General features: G+C 37.7%; 1 protein-coding gene across 42 annotated transcripts in view; it reads right to left on the minus strand.

Annotated features, from left to right (window-relative positions):
• BAZ2B (bromodomain adjacent to zinc finger domain 2B) overlaps positions 1-27,801 on the minus strand; it is a 120,360-nt gene that overhangs the window by 46,954 nt on the left and 45,605 nt on the right. For all 42 annotated transcript variants that reach the window (XM_086896494.1, XM_086896482.1, XM_086896464.1 and 39 more), the window contains 5 exons: positions 11,476-11,631; positions 5,709-5,870; positions 5,140-5,333; positions 2,218-2,427; positions 1,122-1,520 (listed from right to left, as the gene is read on the minus strand). In XM_086896494.1, coding sequence (XP_086752620.1) covers positions 1,122-1,520; positions 2,218-2,427; positions 5,140-5,333; positions 5,709-5,870; positions 11,476-11,631 — 1,121 coding nt within the window. The remainder of the gene's footprint in view (positions 1-1,121; positions 1,521-2,217; positions 2,428-5,139; positions 5,334-5,708; positions 5,871-11,475; positions 11,632-27,801) is intronic.

Below are 27,801 nucleotides of genomic sequence, written 5' to 3' on the forward strand. Positions count from 1 at the left end.
TTCTAGTCAAGCAATAAAAATTAAATATTTTTCAGTCCTCGCTAAGGGCTTGTGAGTTAGCTGTGAATCAGAACTGAGTTTACTACTTCCAAATACTACTTAGTTTAAAACAAAATATGAAAAAATAAAATTATAATAATACTTACAATTATTATAAATAATAATAAAAATAATTAAAATAATTAAAAATCATCATAATAATTTTATTCTCTTCTAACCCTCATTCAAATCTCATTGAATAGAAGATTAATCAACAGTCACCTTAATCACTGCTAACAAAACAAATAAACTGAAGATCTAAAAATTTTTGAAGCTGCAGAACTGTTAAGACAGACATATAAATTTATTGTAAAGTCCTGACCAGTAAAAAGGAAGATAAATTGAGGTAGGGTGGGCAGGCCCTGCCACAGGGTGCCCAGAGCAGCTGGGGCTGCCTCTGGATCCCTGGCAGTGCCCAAGGCCAGGCTGGACAGTGGGGCCGGGAGCACCTGGGACCATGGGAGGTGTCCCTGCCCGTGGCAGGGGGTGTGACAGGGCAGAGCTTTAGGGTTTCTTCCAACCCAGGCCATTCCTTGATTCTAAAAAAACTATTGAAATGGCTATACTGAGCTTTAACAGCTATCAGGGCATAAGCATCTGTCTTTAAAGAGCAAACAAAACTCAATGTTGCATTGAGCATTTTTTTTTTTAAATGGCTTTCAGCTTCTTTCTTTAAAAATGTGGTTAAAATAGGTGATTTCCATTACTTTGACTTGAAACTATCCAACTTGAAAGAAAGTGAAGCCATGCTTAAATAGTAGATATGTGCAGTATTAAATTAGCATTTTGACTGAACCTAGAAGCACAGGAAAAATATCCAGTGTTCCCATGAGTACTTTTCTTATTTTGATATTGATTTCAGGTGCACGTTGTCCTTAAGAGGTGCATGACCCACACAATCTAGTTAATTTACACCATTCAGAAATCCAGATCAACCCTAAAAACACAAACTCCCATGATTATAAATATATATATAATACTTGTAATTTTAATACACTATTATTTAAAAGAGCTTGATGGCACAATGTTACATCTTTTTAAAAAGACGGCACAGGTTACAAATAATCCAAAACTTCACTCACCCGTTTAGTTCTAACATCGCTGGTCAAAGTGATAGATTCTTCAGAGGTATTTTTATTCCCTGCTTTGAGTAGATCAGGGGAAGGAACTAGGAGTTTTAAATAGGTCTCTTTTTTGGCTTCATGTACCAAAGACAAAGGTTTCACATTAGGAACCAATCCCGTAGACTGTATTACACTTGTGTGTTTGTTCACAGATTCCTCCTTTGCCTGAGAGCTTGGAAAAATAAACGGAAGCTGCTGTGACAAAACCTGAGGCTGCTTCTGCTGGGACTGGAATGATGAGTGAGTCTGGGAATCAGAAACAAGAGGTATCTGCTGGTGTGTTCTTTTATCTTGAGACTTTTCCTGTGATTTCTGTCCATCGGTTTTTGTATCTGTTACACCACTATGCATCAGCACCTGCAAAATATTTATTTTTGACTGTTCATTATGTAAGTTAAAGATTCTTTTAAAAAGACTAAACATATGATCAGTCTCTATGAAACAATTTCACTAGGCTTGGCAGAGGATGAACAATAATAATTTTAAATCAGTCTTGCAATATATGTATTGTTCATTTTCGGATCTTTTCCCCCAGATAGTTTCAGCATGTGACAACAATGTTTACTAGAGAAGGAGTATTAAACCATGGTTGTTCTTCAATGTATTTGTGACTGTAAACCTAACAGGATAAAGATTCCAATCTTGATATTCTATTACAAGGGAAAAGTAGCCATTCTGCTAGGAAAAAAGCAACTGCCAAGCAATAGCCACAATGATACATTTTCAATTCACTACCTACGCACAGTACTTGATTTCTTTGTATTTCCTACTTTATAACCAAAAAAATAACGGTCTACCAACTGTCAACTCCTAGCCTATACCAGAACAATGCACAGCAGAACAGCAATACACAGACATGAATGCACACAAAAAGCCCTTCCAGAAACCCCTCAAACAGAAAACCCTGGAGCAAACCTAAAAAAGAGTATTCTTAGCTTTTTTTTAATGTGCAGTTAAATAACTGTTGGCTATTTGCTCACAGACATGAGTAGCTCAACTTGTTACAAACAGCTTGCAGCAACAAGACAGTGGGCAGCAGAGTGAGGTGTTATACCTTGTTCTTGCTTTTGTGATGTGCTTCACTTTCGGAATCAGATTCATCATCTTCACTCTCTTCAGCACTCTGGTCCTCCTCCTCCTCCTCCTCTTCATCCTCTAGGTCATCAGAGTCACTACTACTTACACCTTCACTTGAGGTGTCTGAAGAGGAGCCTGAATCACTGTCACTGTTACTAGAGCTTTCCACTGCTTTTTTTCTGGGCTTCTACCAGGAAGATGAATTCTCTGTTAATGTTTCAGTTTTAATCTGTTATATGATCTTATTATTACACATAATCTTTGAAACAAAGAAGAGTAAGACTTTAGGGTAAATGCTTGAAGAGAAAGTGATTCACAAGATGATGAAAATTAAAAACTGGTAACAAATCCCACTGAAGTCTTTTTCTGACCGCTGCTGACATCACTACATCACAAAGCAAAACGCCAAATTTAGGCCTAGAACACCGACCTAGAATTTGGGTGTCATAAACCTCCACAGAATGTGCCAATTCCCAAAAAATTTATACCCAAAACTTGTACTGCAAATTAGCACATGTGTCAGTGACACATTCAATTAACCGCTTTCACAGTATGAGCTGTACAGCTGTACAGCTCATACTGTACAGTAATGTACCGTTTTACAGTAATGTACAGTTTTTACAACAGTAATATACAGTTTTGAGGACTGAAAATATTATATTCATCAAATTGCTTCTGGGATTTTCTTCTGAGAAATGGACAAAAATCTTCCGACATACTGACAACTACATTATATTGAACGAAGCTCTCTAGATTTTCATCAACTGTAAAAACAGTTTGATATCAGCTTTGCCTTTTTATTTTTTTTCTAAAACTAAATGAATATTTTAATAATTTTTTAGATACCATCCTCAAGAAGAAATTAAAACTAAGGAGATGACTGAAGAAATCAGAAGTTGAATACAAAAAAAAAACCCTAAAGAAAAGAACCTTTAGAAAAGTACATTAAAAGGTTTTAAAATAAGACTTGTTTTTAAGAAGAGGCAAGTGTTACACTTCAAAATTTAAAAGCTCAAAATCACTTGTACAAAGCCCAGCTTCAATAATTATAATCATCCTCATGTCGGAGTTCTCATTTAGAGTAATTTCTGTGTTTTGGTACAAAAGGTTGTTAAAATCATTACACTGACAAATACCAATTACGTCATAAAAAATTTTACAGGAAAAAGAGTTATAAACATCAGCATATCAAGTAAGATTAGGAACAACAAACTCCATATCAATCTTAAAAAGTTTAGTACAGGAACTTCGGAAACAGACAATGTGACATTTATCTGCATGAGACAGAAGACTTAAAAGTTAAGATACAGGACACAATATTCTTAAGAAAGGTACTTGCACCCTGAGTCCATCCTTTTACAGAGGCTCAGCATTTAGTCAAGTAAAACTGGAGTTTGAAATCAGTGCCTGCATCAAGAAATCTATCAACAGTACCAAATTTATATTTAAAGATGAAAGGTAACAATGCTGACAAACATCCTGGTAAAAATTTGAAGGTGGGGGGGAGGCCTGAAAGCAAAACAACAAACCACCCAAACAAAAAACCAACCAGAAATAGAAACAAACGAACAATGGGCAAAAAGAGGTAAAATTTTCTGAATACAGCAAAGACCCAAAACCTAAATTTTGGGAAGGTATTTGGAGATATTAAGTGAAATTTATTTGGTACTCTGCCTAACTGTAGTAATAGTCAAAAATACAGAAACACCACCCAGAAAAAGCTTTACCTCTGCAACAGAGAAAGATACATTTTGTATGGATATACCCAAGATAAAAGAGCCATTTTTAGTATTTATGTCTGAAAAAAATCAAAGATTTCCCAAATACCTTTAACTAGCTTAATACTTTCAAAAGCTGTTAACTGTTGAACACAAAGAATGTTTTGAGGGAAAATATTTTTAATAATTTCCCTATTGTCCATATATTAAACACTGTATATCACTACACAATTCTAAGTAACCATTTCAGTGCTATCCCCTATTTTTATGCAGATACATCAAGCACCAGCTGTCCTTTGAAAATGCCAACCTCTAACCTTCAAACATTCAGACTTGGTAGCTGAATGTAGTTCAGTAACAGAAAGAAAGCAAGAGGCCAAATTCACTCAGAAAACAACAAATAGATAGGTATACAGAACGAAAGAAAAAGATTTTAGCCCAGATGGCTGTCAGTAGAGAATTACTCCCTTAGCTTCTAGTCTGTCAGTAATCATCATCCCAGTACACCATTTTCTTTTTTTTTGTTTTGTTTAAATAGTTTTGATTCCCAGAGTAGCTTAAAAGTGCTTAAGAGTGCTTAGGTCAGTACATAAGATTTACTAACTTACTGAGACTACTAAGGTCTTTCATGTTAGATGGCTAAGATTATTGCTGAAAAACAGCAGTTAATAATAGTTCTTTCTTCTGATAAATAGGAAATTGCTTTCAGAAAAGCATTTTTTATGTCTAAAAATTTTTTTTTGTTTTCGTAAGATACAAGAAAACCTAATTAAATTCACAGAAACAATCTATGATGTTATAATTGTAATTCCAATACATGTGTGTGTATATGTACTGTAATATAAAATATCAAATACCGCTGTTAAAAATACATTTAAAAAAAATTAGATTAATTAAAACAAGGTGTTGGACACAGCTATTAACTTACTATCCAGTGAAATTAGCAGTACTAGTAACTTTTGGTTCACAAGTATGTCAAAAAATACCCAATTAAAAAAACTTCAAAAGCCATTACACACAAAAAATCCCTACAGAGGCAAGGGTACAGTTCTCGCTCTAATAAATCAGAAGAACTCAAAATATTTGGTACTCGGAAAGAATACTGCAAAATGCTCCTGTGTGCTGAACACTTATCATGTCAAATTTTTTGTTTCAATCTTCAATTTCTTTCTGGTATTTACCTTATCTTTGATTTTGTCAGTCCTGGTGTCCAAAAGCTGAACTTTGCTCTGCTCCTGGTTGTATTTACGTCCTCCAGCTCCTGAGGTTACAGTTTTCACTGGTCCTGCTGATGTTGCAATGCCAGTGGAGAGCACAGATGTGCTGAGAACTGAGACCGCAGTGGTACTGCTGCCATTCAGTGATCCATTTATTCCTAAAGATAACAGATTTACAAAGTGACATTTAAAATAAATCTGAAGTAACAGGTAATTTCTCTGAGATACCGCAGCCTCACTAACATTCATAGACATGTAACAAGGTCCTAAACTACTTACAAGTTACTTGTCACATATACTAAAATTTGTCACCGAAGTGTCACTGATTTGGAGTTATTTTAGTTTAATCATACAAAGCACCCATGATTTAAAGGCCAAACACATAATTGGTACATATCATCCTTACCTAACAGAACCAATTTTTATAGAACTGTTTAGGAATGGGAAGAATGACAAAAACGAAGCTCAAATTCCACATCTTTCTGCATGTGCAGAATTCAATATGATTATTTCCAGACAACTTCAGCCATTACCTTTGTCTGTATTGCTCCGACTACTTTTTCCTGTAGTTCTTGAGTGGAATGAAGCAGAATCATGATTCTGTGCAGGAGGAGCAAACAATGTGGGAATTCCCAAGAGTGGTGGGAAAAAAGCTGTCCCAGGACGAGAGTGTGTGTCTGCTGTTCGCCACCATTCTGAACCGCAAAGGAAATAAAAACAAACTTCAGGTGTTCTAGTAATATATTTAAGTATTTCAGTAAACCCATTGCTGTGCGTAACCCTGAGCATTTAGGAACTTTTCAATGACATGCATTTCCTGCAGCAACTCTGGTCTTAAGTCATTAAAACCATTCTGATGAAGATTGCAATGCAGTTTTATTTAAATGGATTCTGAAAATTAATACTTAATAGAAAGCTATATGACACTGATCACCCCAAAATGAAACTCTAAGTCTTATAAACTGAATCAGTATTCACAGATCACTCTTTAACATTTATTATTATCTCAGCACTCTTCCTACATCAGAACTATGAAGTAACACAACACCTTTCAGTCACCTCTGCAATCTAAGTCTTGCAATACTCCCAGGCCTCCACCACAAACCACATCTGAAGCTGTTCCTCGTGAAAAGACCTGTTAAACAGAGGAACTGCTCGCTACCCAGTGGTAACTCTACAGCTGCTACTGAAGGTTTCTATCCTTGAGTTTGACACTGCATTGCAAAAAAAGCAGTCTCTATTTTTTTTTTTCCCTGTAACAACCCTATTCAAATGCCCTAGTTTCAACTGGCGATTCTGGCTTCTAACCTCAGTATGACTAATGCCATCTCTCAGACTGGGAGGACGGCAGACAAGGTGAAGACGAGACATGATGAAGAGGTGTCCTGGTTCCAGCCAGGACAGAGTTAATTTTTGGAGTAGTTGGGAGGCCAGGACCCAAAGGCTACTCAAATAAATATCACACCATTAGCAGGGAAAAGGAACTCTCTCTTCCAGGGAGAAGGGCTCTCTTCCCAGCTGAGGTCAGGAACTGTCCATTGCCAGGAAGCAGGGGGTTCCATTTAGTTTGTTTCTTATATGCTCTGTCAGTACTGCTGCCATGAATATTTGTTTTCTTATCTCATCTCTGTTTCCAGTAAATTATTCTTATCGTGACCTGTGACCTCTACCTTTTGTGCCTCCAATATTCCTCTCCAGCCCTCTTCAAGGGCAAGGGGTGGTGGTGAGGGGCAGGAGAAAAGTGAATGGCAATGTGGTCTCAGTAGGAGCACTAAAGCTAGATGAACCAGACTGTAAAAATTACAGGTAAAAAGTAAGCACAGCTGGAGTTGTGCTTACCTTAAACAATAAGGAGACTGAAGCTAATACAGAATTATGAATATGTGAAAAGAATATGTGTAAAGGAAAATGGACAGGGGAAGTGACCAGAAAAAAGTAAACAGAGAAGTTATTTGAGCCGCTACACACCTGGAAGGTTGGGGAAGGGCAGCACAGAAGAGAGCAGGCACCATACAACAAGTCAGCATGTATTCATAGGGTATGACAAGGTAAGAATATACAATAGCAAAGATGACAGACAAAAATCAAAGGACTAGAAATTCCGTAATCCTGGTAGAGGAAATCTCACAGGAGTTTCAGAACTAAACTTCAGCTTTAGAGGCAGCCTGAACACAAGTGTGGAAGACACATCATGGAATTCTGAGACTGTAAAAGTATACATATCCAGAAGAACTATGTAGTCCTTAATGGAGAGAAAGACCAGGAAAAGACTGACATCAAAGAACGTTACATTCATTTGTGTCATCCTTTAAAACAAAGAGCATCATGTCAAAAAGAAAAGCATGTGAAAGACCAAGCATTCCGTTTTCCAGGAGACTCCCATCATCAACAATGGCCTCAGCACACTGACCATGCTTCTCACGGACTTCTACATGCAAACCATTGTAATTCCCAGTTCTCCCTCCACACATTTTAAACCTTTTTACTGTGCTTGTGTATATAAGAAATAATTCTGGAATGAGCTCCTGACTGCAGTAACTCATCCTTATTAGGTGTTAGGAATGCAAGGGCATTCACTAGGACTTTTCATTTATTAGCAACTACAAGGCAACGTAACAGGAATACAATGTACACGGCGCAGGGAAATTCCTTGTACTGATTTCAGATTCCTGGTTCAGGCGGCTTTTTTTTCCTTCCTCCAAGACAAGAAGGAATTTGCACTTCCTCGATGCTAAGTACTGCAGGTGATGTGTAGTGTACTAAACTTCTGACATGCGTTTAAAAGCACTGTGTTTCAGGTCTACATTTGCTGATTTTCATTTAAATGGCTTTAACATCACTTTGTCAATTATCACAGGAAAGACCGAAAAAACAATCATAACCAACCCAAACCCCATTTACGTATCTTCCTCCACAATCCTTCCCTCTCACAGACCAGAGTGGTGATTCTTAATCATGCCGATGAGCAACACTGCATTGCAAAGTTTCATACTTTGAAGACCTGCCAGGTTAAAAGAACCTTTGAGATTGTTCATCAACTTTCTTCATCATACAAAAAGTGTAGCTAACTGTACACTATACTACATACTATTATGGCTTTGAAAAGAGACATACTAAGTGTGCTAAGCCACTACCTAATGTATCTAAGAAATAGAAGCCACCATTTTAAAATACACATTTAAACACGTGGAAGAAATAAAACACCAACAAAAAATGGCAAAAGTCTTGTAATACTAAACCGAACTGTAATGACATTTCCCCTCTTTCTTATCTGATGAAAATATTAACAGCAATTAATTTTCCTATTTTAGTGTTCACTCTTAAAGTTACTAACTTACCTTAAACATGCTCCACATAGCTGAATTTCATATTAAATCTCACTCCTTCACATTAATGGCTTACTTTCAAATAGATTAAATATTTTTGAGAACAACTTTTGAAATTCTCCTAACCACTGCACAGATAAGTGATTGAAAGCATTATGCCAAAGGGCAACATACATTTCAACAATGCTGGTCTCTTAGTAACAAAGAATTACTCTGTGCATTTATGTGCACAATTTTTACATTGTTTTGGAACTCATTAGGGAGAAATAGGGAACTCCAAAAGAATATTTTTTTGCTTTGACAAAAACAGCTTCTGGTCTGAGAAATAAAACTGTTGCGTTTTGTTATTTTACAAAAAGTTAATGAACTTCCCATTTTTTGAAAATTAAAAATTAAGGACCTTCCAGATCTGATAACATCAAAACAACACAGATTAGAATGTTCAGCTTAGAATGGTTTCACACACTAGTATTACTGCCTTTCATAAAGACAAAACACCGAATTATGGTTTTTATTTAGAGAAAAAGTGCTGATTTATATTCTTCCAAAGTTGCTAAGATTCTCATGAGGGTGAATGTAAACCTCCTTCCAGAGGCAATTTACTTTTCCAATGCACCTTCTTATTTTCAGCAATGGGTGAATAAGAAGAAAGCAAATAAAGTATCTGCTTACTTGATTAGAATGTTTTAATTATTCAGGAACTAGTGCAAATTAACCAATTAAACTAACAGTATGTGATATATTCCACAACTGTTTCACACAGGTGCTTTGTCTTTTTGACCTGGGAATATGCCAAAAATAATTTACTTGTATTTTTATGTCCCTGGCAAAGCTTAAAGACTACCAGTCCTAGCTCACCACGTATCACAGGCACCTGAGAGAGTATGCAATCAAGTTTATTGCAGAGACTACTTAATAGACTAAGAGATTGCTGCAAAGAAAACAGATGAATTGGGCTAAAAAGAACCTCTCTAATCTCATGCATTAAGATGCATTACCTTCTCTTAGTAAGAATAATTGCTCATTCTTAAAAACTTTTTTTATTAGATACTAGAAAAATGCATTTTTAAATTTGAAGATAATTCAATTATCTGTTTAACAGACTTTGTTGGGTTTTTTAAAATATCACAGGAGTGAAGAATGCCTCAGCTTAGAACTGGCTAAGTGTATAGTCTATCTTGGCTACAGAGTATCTTGTAAATTCAGGACATGTCATAGATCATTTAGGGAAAAACGATCTTCAGCTGGCTGGCAGCATAAACACTTCCATGCAACCTTTTCAGAGTGGATACAACACTAACCACAGTGCAGTGTGTCAGCAGAAAAACATACTAATAAATGAAACTGACGGGACATTATTGATGGTAAACTACATTCCAGCGTGGTTTTGGGATGAAAAAGGGTCCTTGAAAAATTACATATGTACTTAAACATCAGATGCAGCCAGACAATAAAAAAAAATCAAAATATCGAAAAAAAAATGAATGCTGGTAATTACTATCAACCTTTTTAGCTCTTAGCTATCAGACAGAAATTAAACTTTTTTTTTAATAAAAGAGAGAACAGAACTTTTAAAAGGCCTTTAGTGAAGAACTACCTGTGTTTTCTAATTAAGAACAAAACTGACAGTTTAGTATCTTTATTAAATTATTCATCTGCTTCAGTCTTACTGTATTTTGGCAGACCAAATACATATCCTATAAATGCACAGAAGGTTAACAGGAAATACAGAATTACATGATGTAATATGTACACGGCAAAAGCAGCAAGAAGAAGGTAAATGAGTTACAGGAATCTTCAGGTTAGGACTGTATACTCATAGCCATAAGGAAATTAACTCCTGCTGCATTCTAGGAACCACCACAGAAAACCATTTCAAGTGGCATGGGCTAACGATTATAGACAAAAAATTCTTTTTGAAATGAATTTTAGTGGGGTACTAAAAAATGAAAAACTTTGTTGTTTATTCCAGGAGAGTTAAGAATTTTCTGGCTTTAGAGAAATTAAAATAAATAGTTGAGATATAACCCTAGGTCTGCAGACATTCTGGCTTCAGCTTCTTGGGACAGATGCAAATGAACAAATGCAGCATGGATTTAGCAACTTGGCATCTACTCATTACTTATTATCAAGCTGTATCAGTTTGGAGAATATACTTTTGCTCGCTCTGCTGCAAGAACAGTTTTTTCTGAAAACAGGGGATTACCATGAATTTAAGCTGAAAAAACTTCCTATTTACCGTTCGTACCATGTAAGAATTGGGCTAACAGAAACAATGTTCTCCAAAAAAATATGTTTTCCAAAACTGAAGTGAGAAACAGCAGGGAAGAGTTTACCATTCTGTTCTGTGGGTGACGTATGCATCATTCAGCTGAAATTGGAGTTTTAACCACAAAAATGAGATTCTTGCATGGAAAAATCTTCCATATGTATTTCTGATTCAAGGTAAAGATATTTCACTCTAGTCAAGATTATCCAACACTGTGGCATTGTGATATTTATCTTTTCCATTTCAAGCTCCACTACAGGAAACCACTCCTCCACATGTAAAACTACAGTATGGGCTGGGCTTAAATGCTGAGAATATGATATGTACTCAAGAAGCTGATTATTACAACTTAATCTGAAAGTGGCATAGTGTTTGCTAGACGAACCCTTTATTTGATCCCACTTTCAAGGGAGCCTTGCAAACTTAATTTTTTTTCTACATTTTAAATAGGCAATTTTCAATTAATTTCTTCTTTAATTAATTTATTAATTAAATTAATAATTTAATTTAATTAATTAATTCCTTCAGTAAGTACTATGTAAAATGTATTCACAGCAAATGAATGTCACTTGGCAAAACCAAAAAACCTCAAACATTTTTCTTGGATACATCTGTGCAACCTTATTACATTTGACTTGTAATAATAATTACAAGTGCCAACAAACACTAAAATTACATTGCAATATAGATTTGAATCATTTTTACCACATGTGTTGATTGTGGAGCTCAGTGTCGCAGCTCCAGCAGAAAGGCCACCTTTCGATACTTCTGAAGTTACCGATGGTGTCGAAGACGCTGGAGTGGAGGCAGCTGCAGTAGAGGAGACTGATGATGACGTTAACCGCTCTCCAGACTCCATATCTGGAAGAGAGATGATAAATGTCTGTCTTCTATGGCAGCAAAGGAAATCACAAGGGACTATGGGGACTGTCTGTGCTGAGCATCAGGATCTGTACTAAATTCTCAAGAGGTTCCTGCGAGACCTTCACATGAGAGGTACATCCCATTAACAGCACCCATCTGTCAGGGAACTCAGCAGAGCTGCAGCACTATGGGAGTTTGGTACTGCTGCTCAGTTACACCACATTTCAACTCGAATGCCGTTGCCATGCCCTGTGCTCTGGAGCTCCACTTCAGCTCAGGCTGGAACCCTCAGCCCTTGCCAGAGTCAGCCCATCACTCTTGCAGCCTGACTGTACCCTGCCTCTTGGCTACATCCCATCTTCTAGCTTTCCTCTAGTATTTCATCAGCTGCCATCTTCTGCTACTTCTGATCGGACAACCGGATGGACACCGGGTCTGACAGATTCTATTCTGTCTAACCCTGTGACCAGCACTGCTCAGACTGCATGGGACTGTGCCAGCGTTGGGAAAAGCCCTGCCTGTGGAATCCTCAGCTGCCAGATTATCACTCCTTGCAGAGTAGCCCTGCTCTTTGCTGCTCCCTGACAGACAACTTGAAAGAACCAGTAGTGCATACCAAAATGTCCACATCTAGACTCTTAATTTAAGGAAAGACCCAGCAACTATGATGAGATAGCATAAATGCAAGAACACCTGTAAATTCTTAGGTGTTTGTGGTGGTGGTGGTGTTTCCTGGTGAGTTTTTCATACAAAATAAGACATTTTTATCTGTGTCATGAATTGTCTAAATCAAAACTCACCAGACCTACTTCACTTAACAAGTATGTGTATTCTATTACTATTAAAAACACCAGAAAAAGTTTTTTGGACAATACTCTCAGGCGCACGGTATGCCTCTTGGGGATGGTCTTGTGCAGAGCCAGGAGTAGGACTCAATGATCTTTGTGGGTCCCCTCCAATTCAGCATACTCTGTGATTCTGTGAAGTAGTTTCTCAAACACTTAAGAAGCGCAGCCAAGCCAATTATGTCTTTGCACAGTGGTAGCAGCATCAACAGACTGTCTAACTCAATCTGCCAGTTGATGGTGAGTCAGGATCACAGTACAAGTAAGGTAGGGAAAAAGTTTCAGAGTCCCTGTACTATTAAAAACGCCATGAGACTAAGCACACTGAACTCTTAACTGGGAAACTTCCAAGAAACCTATTCCTGTCACAGAGTCTCTTTCATGGACAGAGGCAACACCCTTTCTCAGATTTACACCTGAAATCTGAGGGGGATAAGTACTGAACTGAAATCAAACAACTGTTATAAAATCTCATTCCCAGTACTTGTAAAGCAGAATGCCAAGTACACAAGACACACTTTTTAAAATTCTTTTTAAAACAAGTTAGAAAACTGATATGTTAAACATTACTTCTGATCCAAAGTTGTATTTAACAGTGACTTCCCAAATGCACACTTGGAAAGACAGCATAAAACCTGTCATCTGGTTCCCCAGAAAGTAGATCCTTGGTTTGTCTCAGCCAGTAAATTTAAACTTAAAAAGCCACAGCAAATACAAACACAAAACACAAAATATTGTGAAGATACACCGCACCCATTTTAACTGAATTGTTCATTTTTTGTCACTAATAGTTTTTATACTATTATATATTTATACTATGCAATTTCTATGCATGGGGAAAGTCTCCAGGCTTTGCAAGCTAGCAGAAGCATACTACTTCAGCAAAGTGAAAATTGCTAACACGGGAGGTACAGTCTGTCATGCAGAACTGCCTACCCTTTGTACCAATAGTAAACAGCCACTCCACCCTCAACAGCACCTAAAGATTTCACTGCTTTTATTCTTTACAGGCCAATTTATCATGAATCATTTTCATACATGCAGAAAAAATCCTGGTTTTTTTCTGTAAACACAGAAAAAACAGTCACACTGATATCATGCCAAAAAAGGTATCCACTACTATACTGAATATTAGGGGTATGTCCTTCTCCTTCAGAACAACAGGAGAAATAACAAAACTACTTCCTTCAGATAATTTATGAAAGAAAAATATTAAACATTTTAATTTTTTCATTCATGACTCCTAAATACATACTTTTCTCCAGTTAAACATTTTTCATCCACAGTCAAGCAATGCTTCATTCATTTTTAGCAATCTATGACTATAATCAATCTAATGTGCTAAAATCAATCTAATGTGCTAACCAGTGGAGCTAGGTCACTGGAAAATACTACATATATTGTTTATTACTTATATATGTCCATTAACTTTTATAACTATTCTGAAGGATAATAGTTAATAAAAAGCTGGTTCATAAGGGACTGCAGTTTCAGTTTTAATCTACAGATTTAAGTCCAAAGCATTTGCTAACACACAGTAAAAATATTTACTATGTTTAGTATACAGACATCTACAGACACAAACTATTATGACAAAGTACATTTTTTTAGTCGCTATGAATGACTGAACTTATTGAGGCCAACAAGCATTTCTTGTACAAATAAAAATTTGTTGTATTTTGGTATTGTTTTAATTATGGCTACAGTGAAGTCACTACATTTACAGAGAGCATAAGGGAAATTAGAAACAGATCAAAACGCTATTATTACAGGAATTCCTTGTAAAAGGAAAGATACCTCTAAATTTTAAAACACTCCCTTCAAAACCCAGGATTGAAATTTTGTATTTTATGTTCCCTCACAAAAACATCCAGAACTCTCAAATTTCTAAAAAAAAACTGTAATGCTGTGTGTAATAATAAAACACTAAAAGAAGTCTTTACCATATAATCACAGAATCAAACCTAAATGGATGGAAAAGACCTTCAAGATCATCGAGTCTGACCGGCGCCCGATCCCCACCTTGTCACTCAGACCAGGGCAGCTGAGTGCCTGAGGTCCAGTAGTGCCTGGAACACCTCCAGGGATGGGGACTCCACCATCTCCTTGAGATGCCCCTTCCAGTGCCTGAACATCCCTTCCATGAAGAAATTCCTCTGGTGTCCAACCCGACCCTCCCCTTGCACAGCCTGAGGTCATTTCCTCTTGTCCTGTCCCTGTCCCCTGGGAGCAGAGCCCAACCCCCACCTGGTGGTTCCACTCTCCTGTCAGGGAGTTAGTTGTAGAGAGGGAGAAGGCTCCCAGGAGCCTTCCTTTTCTCCAGGCCAAGCCCTCCCTCAGCTGCTCCTGGTGCTCCAGCCCCTTCTCCAGCTCTGTTTCAGTCTCTGGCCTTGCTCCAGCACTTCAGTGTCTTCATGACAGACCCAGAACTGGGCACAGCACCCAAGCTGCCTCAGCAGTGCCAACTAGATGTCATTGCCCTGGTCCTGCTGGGGCCAATGCAAGCCAGGTGCCCATGGCCATCTTGCCCACCTGGGCACATGTACAGCCACTTTCAGCAGCACACCCAAGGGCCTTTTCCAGTTTACCAACCACTCTGCCCCCAGCCTGGAGCACTGCAGGGGAGCTGTGATCCAAATGCAGGACCCGGCACTTCACCTTACTGAACCTCAGTTAGCCCTTGGCCCATCAATCCAGCTTGTCCAGATCCCCCTGCACAGCCTTCCTAACCTTCCTACCTGCACGCAGATCAACAATCCCACCCAACTTGACATCATCCACAAATTTACTGAGGGTGCTCTCAATCCTCTCATCCCAATCACTACTAAAGATATTGAGCGGGACTGACCCCAGTGCTGAGTCCTGGGGATACCACTGGTGACTAACCCCAGGTGGAAGCAATTCCATTCACCACCACTCTCTGGGCCTGGTCATATAGCCAGTACTTAACCCTGCAAAAAGTGCACCTGTCCAAGGCATGGGCTGTCCGTTTCTCCAAGAGAATGTTGTGGGAGACGGTATCAAAGGCTTTGCTGAAGTCCAGGCAGACACATCCACAGCCCTCCCCTAATTCACTAGGCAGGTCACCTGGTCATAAGAGGAGATCAGGCTGGTCAGATCCAACCTGCCTTTCCTAAACCTCTGCTGGCTGGGCCTGCTCCCCTGGTTATCCTGCATGTGCCGTGTGACTGCAACCAAGATGATCTGTTCCATAACCTTCCTGGGCACTGAGGTCAGGCTGACAGACCTGGAGTTTCTCAGATGTGAGCATCTGAAGTATTTTATAAATAAGTATAGTTAAGAACCACCTACAAGCAATCCATGTTTGAGTCATAAATAAGAAGACATCCTTGGCAAATCAATACTTTTTTAATACAGGAAAGTAAATATAGCTATACTTGCAAGCTTTTAACCAACATAAGCCATCTGTTTGATCAAATAGGAACTGGGAGAACAGTAATAAGCTGCCCTTTTAAGGCTCCCCTCTCTTTCTCACCCCCACCCTGCTCCTTTTATTTCAGTTTGCAGGGGACTGGGAAGTGTTTTAGAGAGGGTGGTGTTTCAAACTTTAATTTAGCTGCTTGTTTAATGTCTTCAACAAAGAACTGGAATATTGGTATTTCTGAATTATTCTGAATGGAAGAAATTTACATTCTTCTCCTAGAGACATACATACTTTTGATTTCATACTGAGTTAACCCTTAATTATGTTTAATTACTCTAACCACAGCAGATGGCTAACTCCAAAGGAGATAATCCCCAAAACAGTCATTAGACAGGATCAGCAACAATTACATTGCAGACCTAATGCGTTCTGTGGCTAAAAAGTCCATACCAGTTACAGCAGATCCATATTCTTTTTAACCTCAAGTATAAGAGAGACATTTGTTCCACTGCAGTTATTTTGTCAGTCAAGAGTTACGAACTTTCATGACTGTTTTTAATCTCTCATATTTGTAAAAGAGAAAAATCATTAAGTAAAACTAGGAAAAAACCTACTTTTTAAAATTTTCCAGGTGTAGTGGTTTATGTCAGTTCCTCTCAATGCTTTGTCCAAAATTCCAGCTACTTTCCCAGATTTTCCCATGGTGAATAATAATCATTAATACAACTGAACCCAATGAAAACAGAAAGCAATCTCTCAGTAAAAAGGAACAAAGAAGGGAAGTATGTGAAGCTTTACACAAGAAAAAGGTTGTCTTTTTGGGGAAGAAAATTACTAACATTTAATAAAAATAGAAACACTTAAGAAAATCAAGGTTTACTAAAGGAAACAACAATCAAATAATTTTCAAATATATCAAGTTGAAATTTCTTTACAGTCAATCACCTACCTATTCTAAGCTCAAAATCTTCACCCTCGTGTACCCTAATGCAGAAGAAAACCCCCTCTCTTATTCTTAAACAGGCATAAATGAGTAATTCCCTTCACAGGATAGTATCATGGATATAGTATCCTACCAATGTAAGCTGGGATGTCTGAATACTATGAAGTGTGTTTCGAAGACATCTGAACACTAACTCATCTCCAAATTCCAGTTTAACTTCTACACTCCATCTACTGCTTCATTATTTCAATTATTACCACTAACACAGTGAAAAAGAAGTGAGAAAAAATGTGCTTCAGTCTTTCACGATGACCAGGTGAAATTTGTAACAAATTTATGACCCCAAACTATAGGAGAGTCCCACAATATCGTGTTCTCTAGCCTTACAGCAAGGTATTTAATTGTACCATGATACTGTCAGTCTGCCGCTAGTTCTTGTGTCAATGAGTGCTCTGATGCCAGAAGTCTTGCAGCTGATGAAGTGAACCACATCAGAATCTCTCAGAACACATAGTCCAGCACATCACAAATGCAAAATGCAGTGTCCAAAAAAGTCATGCTCAGAAGGTAAATGCAGAGCACATGTGCTAGCTCAGAGGTGACTCAGCAGGCCAAGCAGTACCTGTGTGTTCCACACCTTCCACAAGGGCCACACAACCAGGGAGGAGTGGGTTTAAAACCAGTGGTGTGACAAAAAAACCTACAAAACAAGCAAGCACGCTGAACAAACTTCAGGTGAGAAGGAAGTAAAGTACCCACAGGAATGGGTGCAATTCCTTACTGACAGACTATGGACACTCGAGGCTTTCAGTGATGCTCCCTGCTCTGGCAACAAGGCCTGGTCACAGAACTTCCAACACACAGTCTTACTACTGCTATGATGTTTTACACATTGAGGTTTTAAAACTCAAATAAAAGTAAATTTTAAAAAAAATATAATTAATGAGATCCACTGTTGCAAGTATTGTACAAGCCATAAAAGCCAAGTTAACTGCTATATAATGCACATTTTGCAGAATGTCACTGCAGTCATGTTATTTTTAATAATTTACTCTAAGTACTTTATATAAAATTCTCTAGGAATAAAAGCCACCACAACAAAACTTCTTTTACTGAATCAACCACCACAATAAAACCTTTTTTTTCAAATCAGCAGTGAGATTGGCTTATGTTTCAAAGAGGTATCACACAGACACTTCTATGCACCGAAACATTTAAAACATTACTGCCAGTTATACCGTGTGAGGCAGGCTGTGCCCTCCTGCCTTATGCTCTAAATGGGCTTTTATAGCCTTCCCCTGACTCACATCACCCACATTCAATCAGTGATACGACCACTCATTGTTTATTGCATCTGAATCCACATCAGTGAAAACATTTATAAAATCACATATATACCACAATTCCATAAATATCTGTTTTAACAGTCTTTACCCACATAAGGTGACTTATTAAAAGCCACTTCAAAGCAGATCCAACTCTTAAGGTCGGTATAACTGAATCATGACTGGCCTGGCAAAAAAAGAAACAGAACGGAATCAGTTGCCATTCTACTCTCTAGTAATATGTAGTGGCCACTTTAAATAGTCTTAGGATAAAATAACATTTTAAACAATGAATCTAATTTGATTCTATCCCATAGGATAAACTCATCATTCAATGATGCATGCAAAGTAAGTTGCAACTCTAAAACTTATTTTCTCCTATTTTACAAGTAACTGGGTTGCTTTCCATTAGAAATAAGCATCACTTTGAATATTTCTGCATTCACACATTTGAAGATCATGATTATGGTAAAGGAAGAATAGTTACAGATGACAGCAGGCATTATAATTCACTTACTTTACATTCCATGGAGGGACAAGGGGCACACAGGTCAGGTTAAACTACAATCCTCCATAAGCCTCACCTCCGGACAACCCTCAGAATATATTTCTGAAAGCTGTATAATGCTGGGCAAGAAATCTAATGTATCCAATCTGTTCCACAAAAAGTGTATGGCCATACTAAGCACCCATGAGGCAACACAGCATCACAGAGAGGCACTAAATGTTTACGCGACCCAAGCTTCCTTAAATATTTCAAACACAGAATAACACCACTAAAGAATCTGGCTTAAACAAACATATAAACGGAATCATAGAATGACTTGGGTTGGAAGGGGCATGGAAATCTCATTTCATTACACACACACGCACCATCACCACAGGCAGGGACACCTTCCACTGGATGAGGCTGCCCACAGACCCACCCAACCTGGCCTTTAACAGTGCCAGCAATGGGGAGACCACAATTGCTCTGGCCAACCTGTGCCAATGCCTTACCACCCTTAATTTCTTCCTAAGATCTAATCTAAACCAACTCTCCTATAATAAAATCTATCTGCATTATCTGTTATTCTGTATGAGGTTATCACCTTTATATGTCCACGTTCAGCAGTTACCACTTTTATTAAGATCACACATCCCTTCACTTATTTTAACTTCCATGACAGGTTAGGAAAGGAAAAGTTGACACCATCATCCTCAAAACACAGAAGTAGATGGGTGGGGACAGCTTCTTACACAGACGTACATACTTTTCAGTCAGGAATGCTCACCCTACAAAAGCAGCTTCCCAAGCCACGTCTTGCAGCACAGCAAATTTCAGATGACAAGAAAGGAACTATCCTGTAAGTTACTTTTACCAAAAGAAAAACTGTGCAATTCATCCAGCTCAAGAAGAAGAGCAGTCATGATGTAGATATCAGTATCAGGGTGGCAAAGGTACAGTGCAACTCTGTGCAGGCATTAAGACTTATGGACACCTCGCTCATGGAGTGGATATGACAGGACTACATATTTGTATTCCAACGCTTCTAAGCGGATTCTAAACAGCAAATAAATAGTGGTACCACATAAAATTGATGCAAAGTCTGGACTCTTGTCATAACTGCAGAGGCTAAAATAATAGCATCTGAAGAACATTGAAATGCAAAGATTATCTGGCATCAGTGTGGTAAATGCCCCAAAGAGGCACATTTACCAGATTTTGTCATCAAACCAAAACAAAGGATTTACCATCTCAGAACTGAGGTTTTACAAACCTTTCTGTTCCTAAAAACACCCCAGACCAACAAACAAACAGATCACTGCAGTATTTTATACTGTCTTGGGATGGGTATCAGTTTTTCATGCCTAACAGTTCATCTTAAGGACATGTTTCCAGTTTCAGTGTAAAAGGCCACTCTTCCATTCCCCACATATATTTTGGTTTTTAATATTCTGGTTATGAGAATTCAATAACTTGGGGTTCATTTGCACTGAATTCTAGTACTACTACATCTTGTTCTACAAAAGTAAGACTTAGTATTTCATATTATTACTTCTATTTGTGAGGGCTATATACTCTATATATATGTATATATATACATATATATATATACTCTATATATATATGTATATATAACTATATACAACTACCTCTATAATAATCAAGTATTATTCAATCTTTGCATAATGATAATCAATACAACATTTTTTAAATACAGAGCAAAACCTCTTGATTAGGGTGGCTCTGAACCACCCTAAGAACAGGAACCCACACTAGAAATCCTATGCAACAGTAGTTCAAAAATCAGTAAAAACAACTGGGACAGCTGAAGTCAATGCTTTTTTTTCCCTGTGCTTTTCTAAAACCTGAATTTCAATCTGTCAGAGGCAAGTTTTCTGCTATTCTGGTGATATTCAGCCACTCAAAAACTTAGCTCCTGTTTAGCCATTGTATTGTACACCTCTTCCCATGTTTCAAAAGCCAGACTTGGTATCAAGCTCAAGATCATGGCTTAGCTCCAATTACAGACACCAGCAGAGCTAGCGAAAACACCTACAGAGGGGGAGTGCCCTGCTGAACCTCTCATGGCAAAAGCTGCTGCTGGCAAAAAATTCACAAGGGAATGACTGCACAGAGAAAACTTCAGTTCATCTTTAAAAATGTAATCTAAAGGAAAAGTAATTTGGGGATGAAATAGCTACAAATCCAATGCCTATTTGGGTGTATAAACGCCATGTGTGTCAGAGCAAGGAGCTTAGAACTAGTCCATGGACACTGCCCTGTAAGAAAAAAGATGCTGAGAAAAGGGTTCATTTACCCTGCAGTCCTTAACTTACAGACCATATATACTGTAACAAGTAAGAAGGGGCAAGGATGGTAGCCAAAGTCCTTCCTAACAAATGGTCTGGAGACTTTTTTGGCATTTTTTGTTTGGTTAGAGTTTTTCATCCTAACAATTTAAGTTATTATTCTATTCCTTCAAATTCTGCTAAAAACTGGTGAGAAATTATGTGCAGCAAGTCAGAGTTCCAGAAAAGCTTCAAGAGAAACAATCTTTTTAATGTGTTCCTGTATCAGCCTCAGGCTTTGCAATGGGTCCCAATTTTGTTTTAGAGTAGCACCAAACTTAAGTCTCGTTATTCTACCGTTAATATCATTTTACATTTAAACAAAAAGAGAAAAATCCAACCATCTAAATGGTACATTAGGTTCTCCACTGCCAGCGAAAACTAGTTTTAGCCCATGAGAGAGTGAAGAAGTCTATCATCTTCTCACATCACTGACTTGGTTTTGGCACCTTGACTGAAAAACTTATCATTGAGGAAACCCAATTCCTCAGTTTTGAATTCCTAAAAGCACCTTGCACTGTCATCTAGCAGGAATGTAATAGTTCCCACTAATAGGCTGAGACACAGATAAATGGTTTCCGCATTTTCCTGCAGGTGCACTCCTATGGTTCTTTGGAAACCCAGAACCAGCTCTTGAAGGAAGCGTTACATGCCACAACAGCCACTGTTCTGAGTCAGCTTCATCACTGGCACCCACCCCCTTTTCCAAAATACCTTCCTTATGTTATTTGCTCATTGTTTCTTCCACTTTGAAAGGTATGATTTTTTTAAAACCTGAGACATTTAAGCAAAACAAACCCCACCCCCACCCTCCAAACCAACCATAGAGTTCACTAAAGTTTAGGTAAACAGAATAACTAGAAGGGAAAATAATGGGGGTCTTAAGATACAAAGAAATAAAACTAAGCCTCAAGAGAAGCCACAGCAGGTATTAGTGCATCAGAAGACTATTCTAGCTGACTCCATACACATTATTTTTACAAATCAAGCAGATGCAAATCTGACATCTTGATGTTATTTACAAGCGTGAATTAAGTGCTTAGACACAAAAAAAAACCCTGCCAGATTGTATTTTTTTTTCCACAGACAGGAAAGAAGGAAGATAATAAGCCATCCATACTTCCATCTTCAAAACAAAAGTACTGTATCTAGATATCAAGATCTAACAAAGCCACATGCTAAACATTATATTTTCCTACCTGACTAATGAACATTGGTTAAAACAGAGTTAAAACACAGGTGCCCTCTTTTGCTGTACCAGGTGTTGTTTTCTTGCAAAGCTTTAAAGGTTAACAGTGATACACATTGCAATAAACCATTCTTTCGAAATTTAAAGGCACTCTGCAAAGGCAGTCAGTGACGGTCATATCTGACAGGTAAAGCTGGGGCTGTCTTGCAGTGTGGGAGCAAGAAGCCTAAAGCAGTCCCAACTCCTGCCACCCACCACTCAATTCAAGAGCTCCATGGGGGCCTATGGCTGGGCCCAGGGTTAGCATCTGCCCTTCCCTGCACAGCAAAAACAGCTGTATTATCCCTTGGCCACTGCTGCCTCCCACACTTCCCTTCCCCCAGGCAAGGCAGCTCCTGCAGCTCCCATCAGGGCTGTTCTACCTGTTCTGCAGGAATCAGGTTCTGCAAATTAAGCTGACGCTTGAGCCAACAAGGTCAGCTGTGAGGCACCAAGCTTTAACAGTCTCTTCAGAGGTAGAATATATAAAAAGATTAGCAAATAGCAAGGGAAACCTTTTCAAAATACCCAGATTGTGGGACATTGGAAAGAACTGAGCAGGGGTAGAAGAAGACAGCTGGACAGCAAGAAGTCTGCTGGAAGACTACATATGTTTTGCTGGTCCTCAAACTAGGATATTTCATAGAGTCAATACTAAGCACTACTGTAACTTATATGGAATATCATATTATATAAAGTTTATTTATTAACAGCAGCAATTCAGTTTTTTTTTTTAAAAAAACAAACAATGGAATCTTGTTTTGTAAGAGTCATTAGGACTCCAGGTCACTGGGCTTCCAAATTAAATACCAGTATTAAAGGGATTGTAAAGGAGGCAGCATGTGTATGAAACCTATGCTGTCCTGTGAAACTTATCTTTCAGTCAGTGTTCTCAAGATGAAAAGGTCATAGTTTCAGAAAGAATGGCACTCACTCCTCAGCAATCCTCAGAATACAGCACAAGTATTTTGGGGAAAGAACAGTTCATATCAGTGCCTTCCAAATACTAGGTCTTCACGACCTTGCAAGAACAGAACCCTTTAAAAAAGTAATACACATTGAATCCCTCTTCCTTTTTCCCCATGGCATTTTTCATGCCTTGTTCTCCTCAAAATAGACCTGTATCTACATGTTCTAGCCACCCCATTGTCCACACCCTTTTCTCTATAGCTAACAACTCATGTGAACTAATAGGTCAAGCATGTCCAAAAACCTCTTTCTACCTCAACCTGAAGGAACACTGTTCCTCACCTACTTATTTTTCTCATGGAGTGAAGGAAACAGATATCTCATATACACTAATTTGTAAGTTTTTTAATAACAGCTGCATCTACTAAAAAAAAAAATTAAAAAAAATTCTTTCTTTTAACTGAATCATACTTCTCCATGTTTCATTTTGGTTCCCGTTTCTGTTAACATACTGGATATATCCTGTTACTAAATGAAATTGTACATCCTTTTATTTCCATGTAAAATATGATAAAAGAAAAAGTGGACTTTTGAAGTGCAACAATGATTTTGGTTAGGAATTCACTACCAGGTTTTTCATACTCAAGTTTACAAAAGAAAAAAAAAATGTCTTTGGTAGCACAAGCACAATATTATTTCATTATTAATTTATATCAGAACTGCAAAATTTAATTTAGCATTTTTCTAAACCTCTACAAAATAACTAAGAATATTAATTGGTATTATATACTACAGAATGCCAGTAAACATTTATCATGGTCTGTACAGCAGTACTGCAAAAGCTATGCCATTTATACTAGCACAACAGAAGACCAACCTTAAGAAAAATAAAATCATTGTAGACCCATTTAACAAGCGAAGTAAGACCAAAACCACTCTGTAACCATTGTTTTACACAATATGAAATCTGTTAAAACTGATACTCTTGAGAAAAATAAGACCACAACTGCACACCAAGTGATAGCTCACACTCACCTGGTCCTCAGCAGCAAGAGCCGAGAAATTACTTGAAGTAAAAATAACATATCAACTCTAATAAACACAGAAACAGCACTTACACAATCCTGTAAGAAAAGCTGACAAACAGGCTGTTTTGTTTTATGTAAAGACTAAGTCTGTTAGTCAGAAAACAGTTCTGGAAGTGATAAAAATATGAAAATACCAATACTTCAGAATTTGCAAGAAACACACATTCTTTGTCACTGCATGTGCTCATCAGAATTTTTCATAAAGTTAATACATAACTGGCTAAAACCTAAATAGACTTCAATGGTTTGTGGTTTTTTAATCTCATGAAAATCAGGTTTTTTGCTCATCACTACTGACAGAGAAGCATTACAAGAAGCAGTAGTTACCTTAGAATTTTTTTTTTAAAAAAATTGCTACTCTATAAATTCTTTTTTTATTCTTCTTCAATCTATAAACATTTCAAACTATTAACCCAGGGAAGGCTGGGGGAGTAGGTGCAGGGGGTGGGGGGGGGGGGGCGGTGAGGAAGTAGGGGGAAGAAAGAACAGAAGAAAAGCACTGAACACTTAGCATTACAGGAGAATAGATAAAAAACACAAACAGCTTACTGTGGAGAGGGGTTTTATCAGGAAGTAGCCATCATCCTGTCGCTACAGAGCAGTGACAGCATTCCAAAACAAGCCGAGGGTTGGGTCCTGGATGTTTTTGTTGTTTGCTTTCTTTTTCAGTCAAGGAAGAAAGCACACATGCTAACATGTCCGAGTTTGCTGAGCTCAAAGGTCTCCAGATGCCTACTGACAAAAGCTATCCTGAAAATGAAACCCAAGCAAGCGTTGACAAAGCTGTATTTAAGGAAGCATCTAAAATCTACCACAAGCTCCCTCTGTGTTACACACAAAACATGGCTGTCTTATTCAGAGATTAGCAATTATTGTAATGAGATACTGTCGGAGAGGGTCAAACAGTGCTTCCTGCAGTTTACACATCTTGATTTCCTGGTAAACAAACTGAAAGGCAGGTGGAGCACTTGGATCACCAGTAACACAGCTGCTCACAGACCAAAACCAGCGCAGGTGAAGTATGCAGCTTTATCTATGTACTTTCATTACATGAGAGGAAAAGGTAGCAGAAAAACATAAAACCAACTGAACCATGAAGGAAATTTTTCCCAGACTGTTATGTAAGCATCAGTGCCGGGCTGCATAGTTTTCTTGTTTATGCCAAGTCCAAGGAAAATATCTTTATTTTCATATAAATGATGCCTAGGCGTGCGTACACACACACACTCTCCAGAACACACTGCTGCCCAAGTTGTTTTGGTATGTAAAAGTGCTATGAAACTATACCCTGTAACAACCCTGGAAAAATCTGAAACTGAGGAAAATCAACTCTAATCACTGCATGTGAATTTAAGCATCAACCTCCAAAAAAGGGCCCAATTAAAGAAATCTACTAATAATATGCAGAAATCATAAGAATTTATTAATTAACACAATTTTAACAGAAAAAAATTCAAATGCCTTTTCTTGAAACTGCTAAAAAATTTTTCTTCACAAAAAGAAATAATCTCATATGGACTAAATGCACGGCAATGATTCCGTGAGAAGAGATTATAGGCTGTTCCCTACCTATAATAATTTCAAAAATTAATTTCCACAAGCTCCAGTTTCATGGTGGAACTGAAGAGGGTCCTAGGTTACTATGAAAATTAAAAGGTGATAAGAAAAATTAACCCCCAACAAATAAACAATAACACTCCCCCAAAATAAAAACTCTGACTAACAGAACAAAAAGCTCTGTTTTCCTAAGAAACTAGAATAAAGTATTTGGTCCAAAAACAGAATACAAAATTTCTGCTAGGGATAATTTATTAGACAATCTGTTGATACAAGTAAAACTGTTACAGTGACTTAAAATAACAGCACAATGGCCTGAATCACAACATGTAATCACAGAAAAATCATCAGTATATCTGGAGAAAGATTCAAAGGCACTGGGGGCTGGGGGGGCAGAGAATCAATCAATGAGTACTTCCTCCCTCCAAAATGCAGCAGCATCAAAGACAACAACCAAGGGAATACATCAAAATAACGTGTCTAAACAAAAAAATCAAGAAACAACACACACCAAAAGTTTCTAATAACAATGTTAGAAATACATTGCAGCCATTTTTCACAATCAGGAAAGAAACAAAGGAAACCTATGGGAAAAAAATAAAGAATTACTGGAAAGATCATGAAATATGAAGGGGTGCATCTGTATCAGAAAACTCTGACAGCAAAAAATGCAGCCTCTGCCAATGAAGGAGTGATTCTGCCCTCAAAATCTCCCGAACAACCTAAGATATATTAAGAGGGATCTCTGCAATCAAAACAACACACTAAGAAGAATTTTGCAGGCTGTGCTTGCTACAAATGTAAATAGTACAGCTACAATTTCCTCATCAAACACTTGCATATTAACTCTATTGCCTTAAGTGAAACTACACCAAAACTTCAGCATTTCATTCACACAGTATCTTGTTTCTTGTCTTTCAAAAAAGCAGTTTTGTTAAACCATGTGCAGTGTTTCTGAAGACAAACAGTAAAATTTCAAACCATCAAACGAGAAAAGCCTTTGTGAAAATAAGGAGTGTCAGCAGCACACCTCACAGTAGTCTTAAAATACTTTTAAAAAGCAATATATGTTGTATTTAATCAGGGTAAGTTTGGTACTGGTATCACTGCAAACAAGCTTTCAGTGCAAGATTTAGAAGACCATGATCTGAACCATCAGTCTGCTAGTATCAGAAATTTGCATGCTAAAATACAGCCATGATGAATTTGATTCTTGTATGACTCCGGGAGAATAACACAGAATAGTTCTACATGTCAAAATAATAGCTCATAAACAATAATTTTTCTAAAATTGTTTCAATCCATATTGCTGTTCATAATGTGAAGAATACTTACTGTGGAACAGCCGTTTAGCATTGACAGAGAAATGAAGGAGAGAGAAACAAAAACATGCCACTGGAAGTAGCAAAACAGAAGGTCCATACTTATTTTCTGAACCCCAGACTCAATCAGACAAGCAACCGTGAAACATTAAAAGCAAAGATCTGGTCTCTCCCACTGTAGTCACCAGAGAAGCTAAATATGCTGAACTACATCCCACTACCTTCATGTTAGTCAGCAAGAGAGAAACAAAGATTCAGCAGCTGTTGTTCTAAGACAGAAGTTTTACTAAAGGCTACCAAAACACCTCAGCTTCGTTAAAAAAACTACATTAAAAAAACTAATCTGATCTAATATGACACAATAAATCAACTGCTTCAGCTGTATTTCAAATACGCATCAGCCCCTGCCCTCGTGAAATGGCATGGCCTCAACCTGTGGAGCCCAATCCGGGTAGTTATTGTCTTTGTGAAAGATTTACTTTTTTTAACAGTATCACTTTCTGTGATAGCAAATTCTAAGTATAAATATGGGTACTAAATACAACTCTAGCTATAGGTATGACTAGGCAAACTCAATAAAAAAATTTAAAACTTTACAAAACAATACATATGATAACAGTAAGTAAAGTATTCAAGTATTCCTCCACTGAGATTTCAAACACTGCCCATGGGAACTAAATCTTATGGTCATAAAGAAGTTACAAAATCCTGAAAACTTTATCTACTAGAT

This window comes from Cyanistes caeruleus, chromosome 7, assembly GCF_971803275.1.
Source record: "Cyanistes caeruleus chromosome 7, bCyaCae1.hap1.1, whole genome shotgun sequence".
Lineage (NCBI taxonomy): Eukaryota > Metazoa > Chordata > Aves > Passeriformes > Paridae > Cyanistes > Cyanistes caeruleus.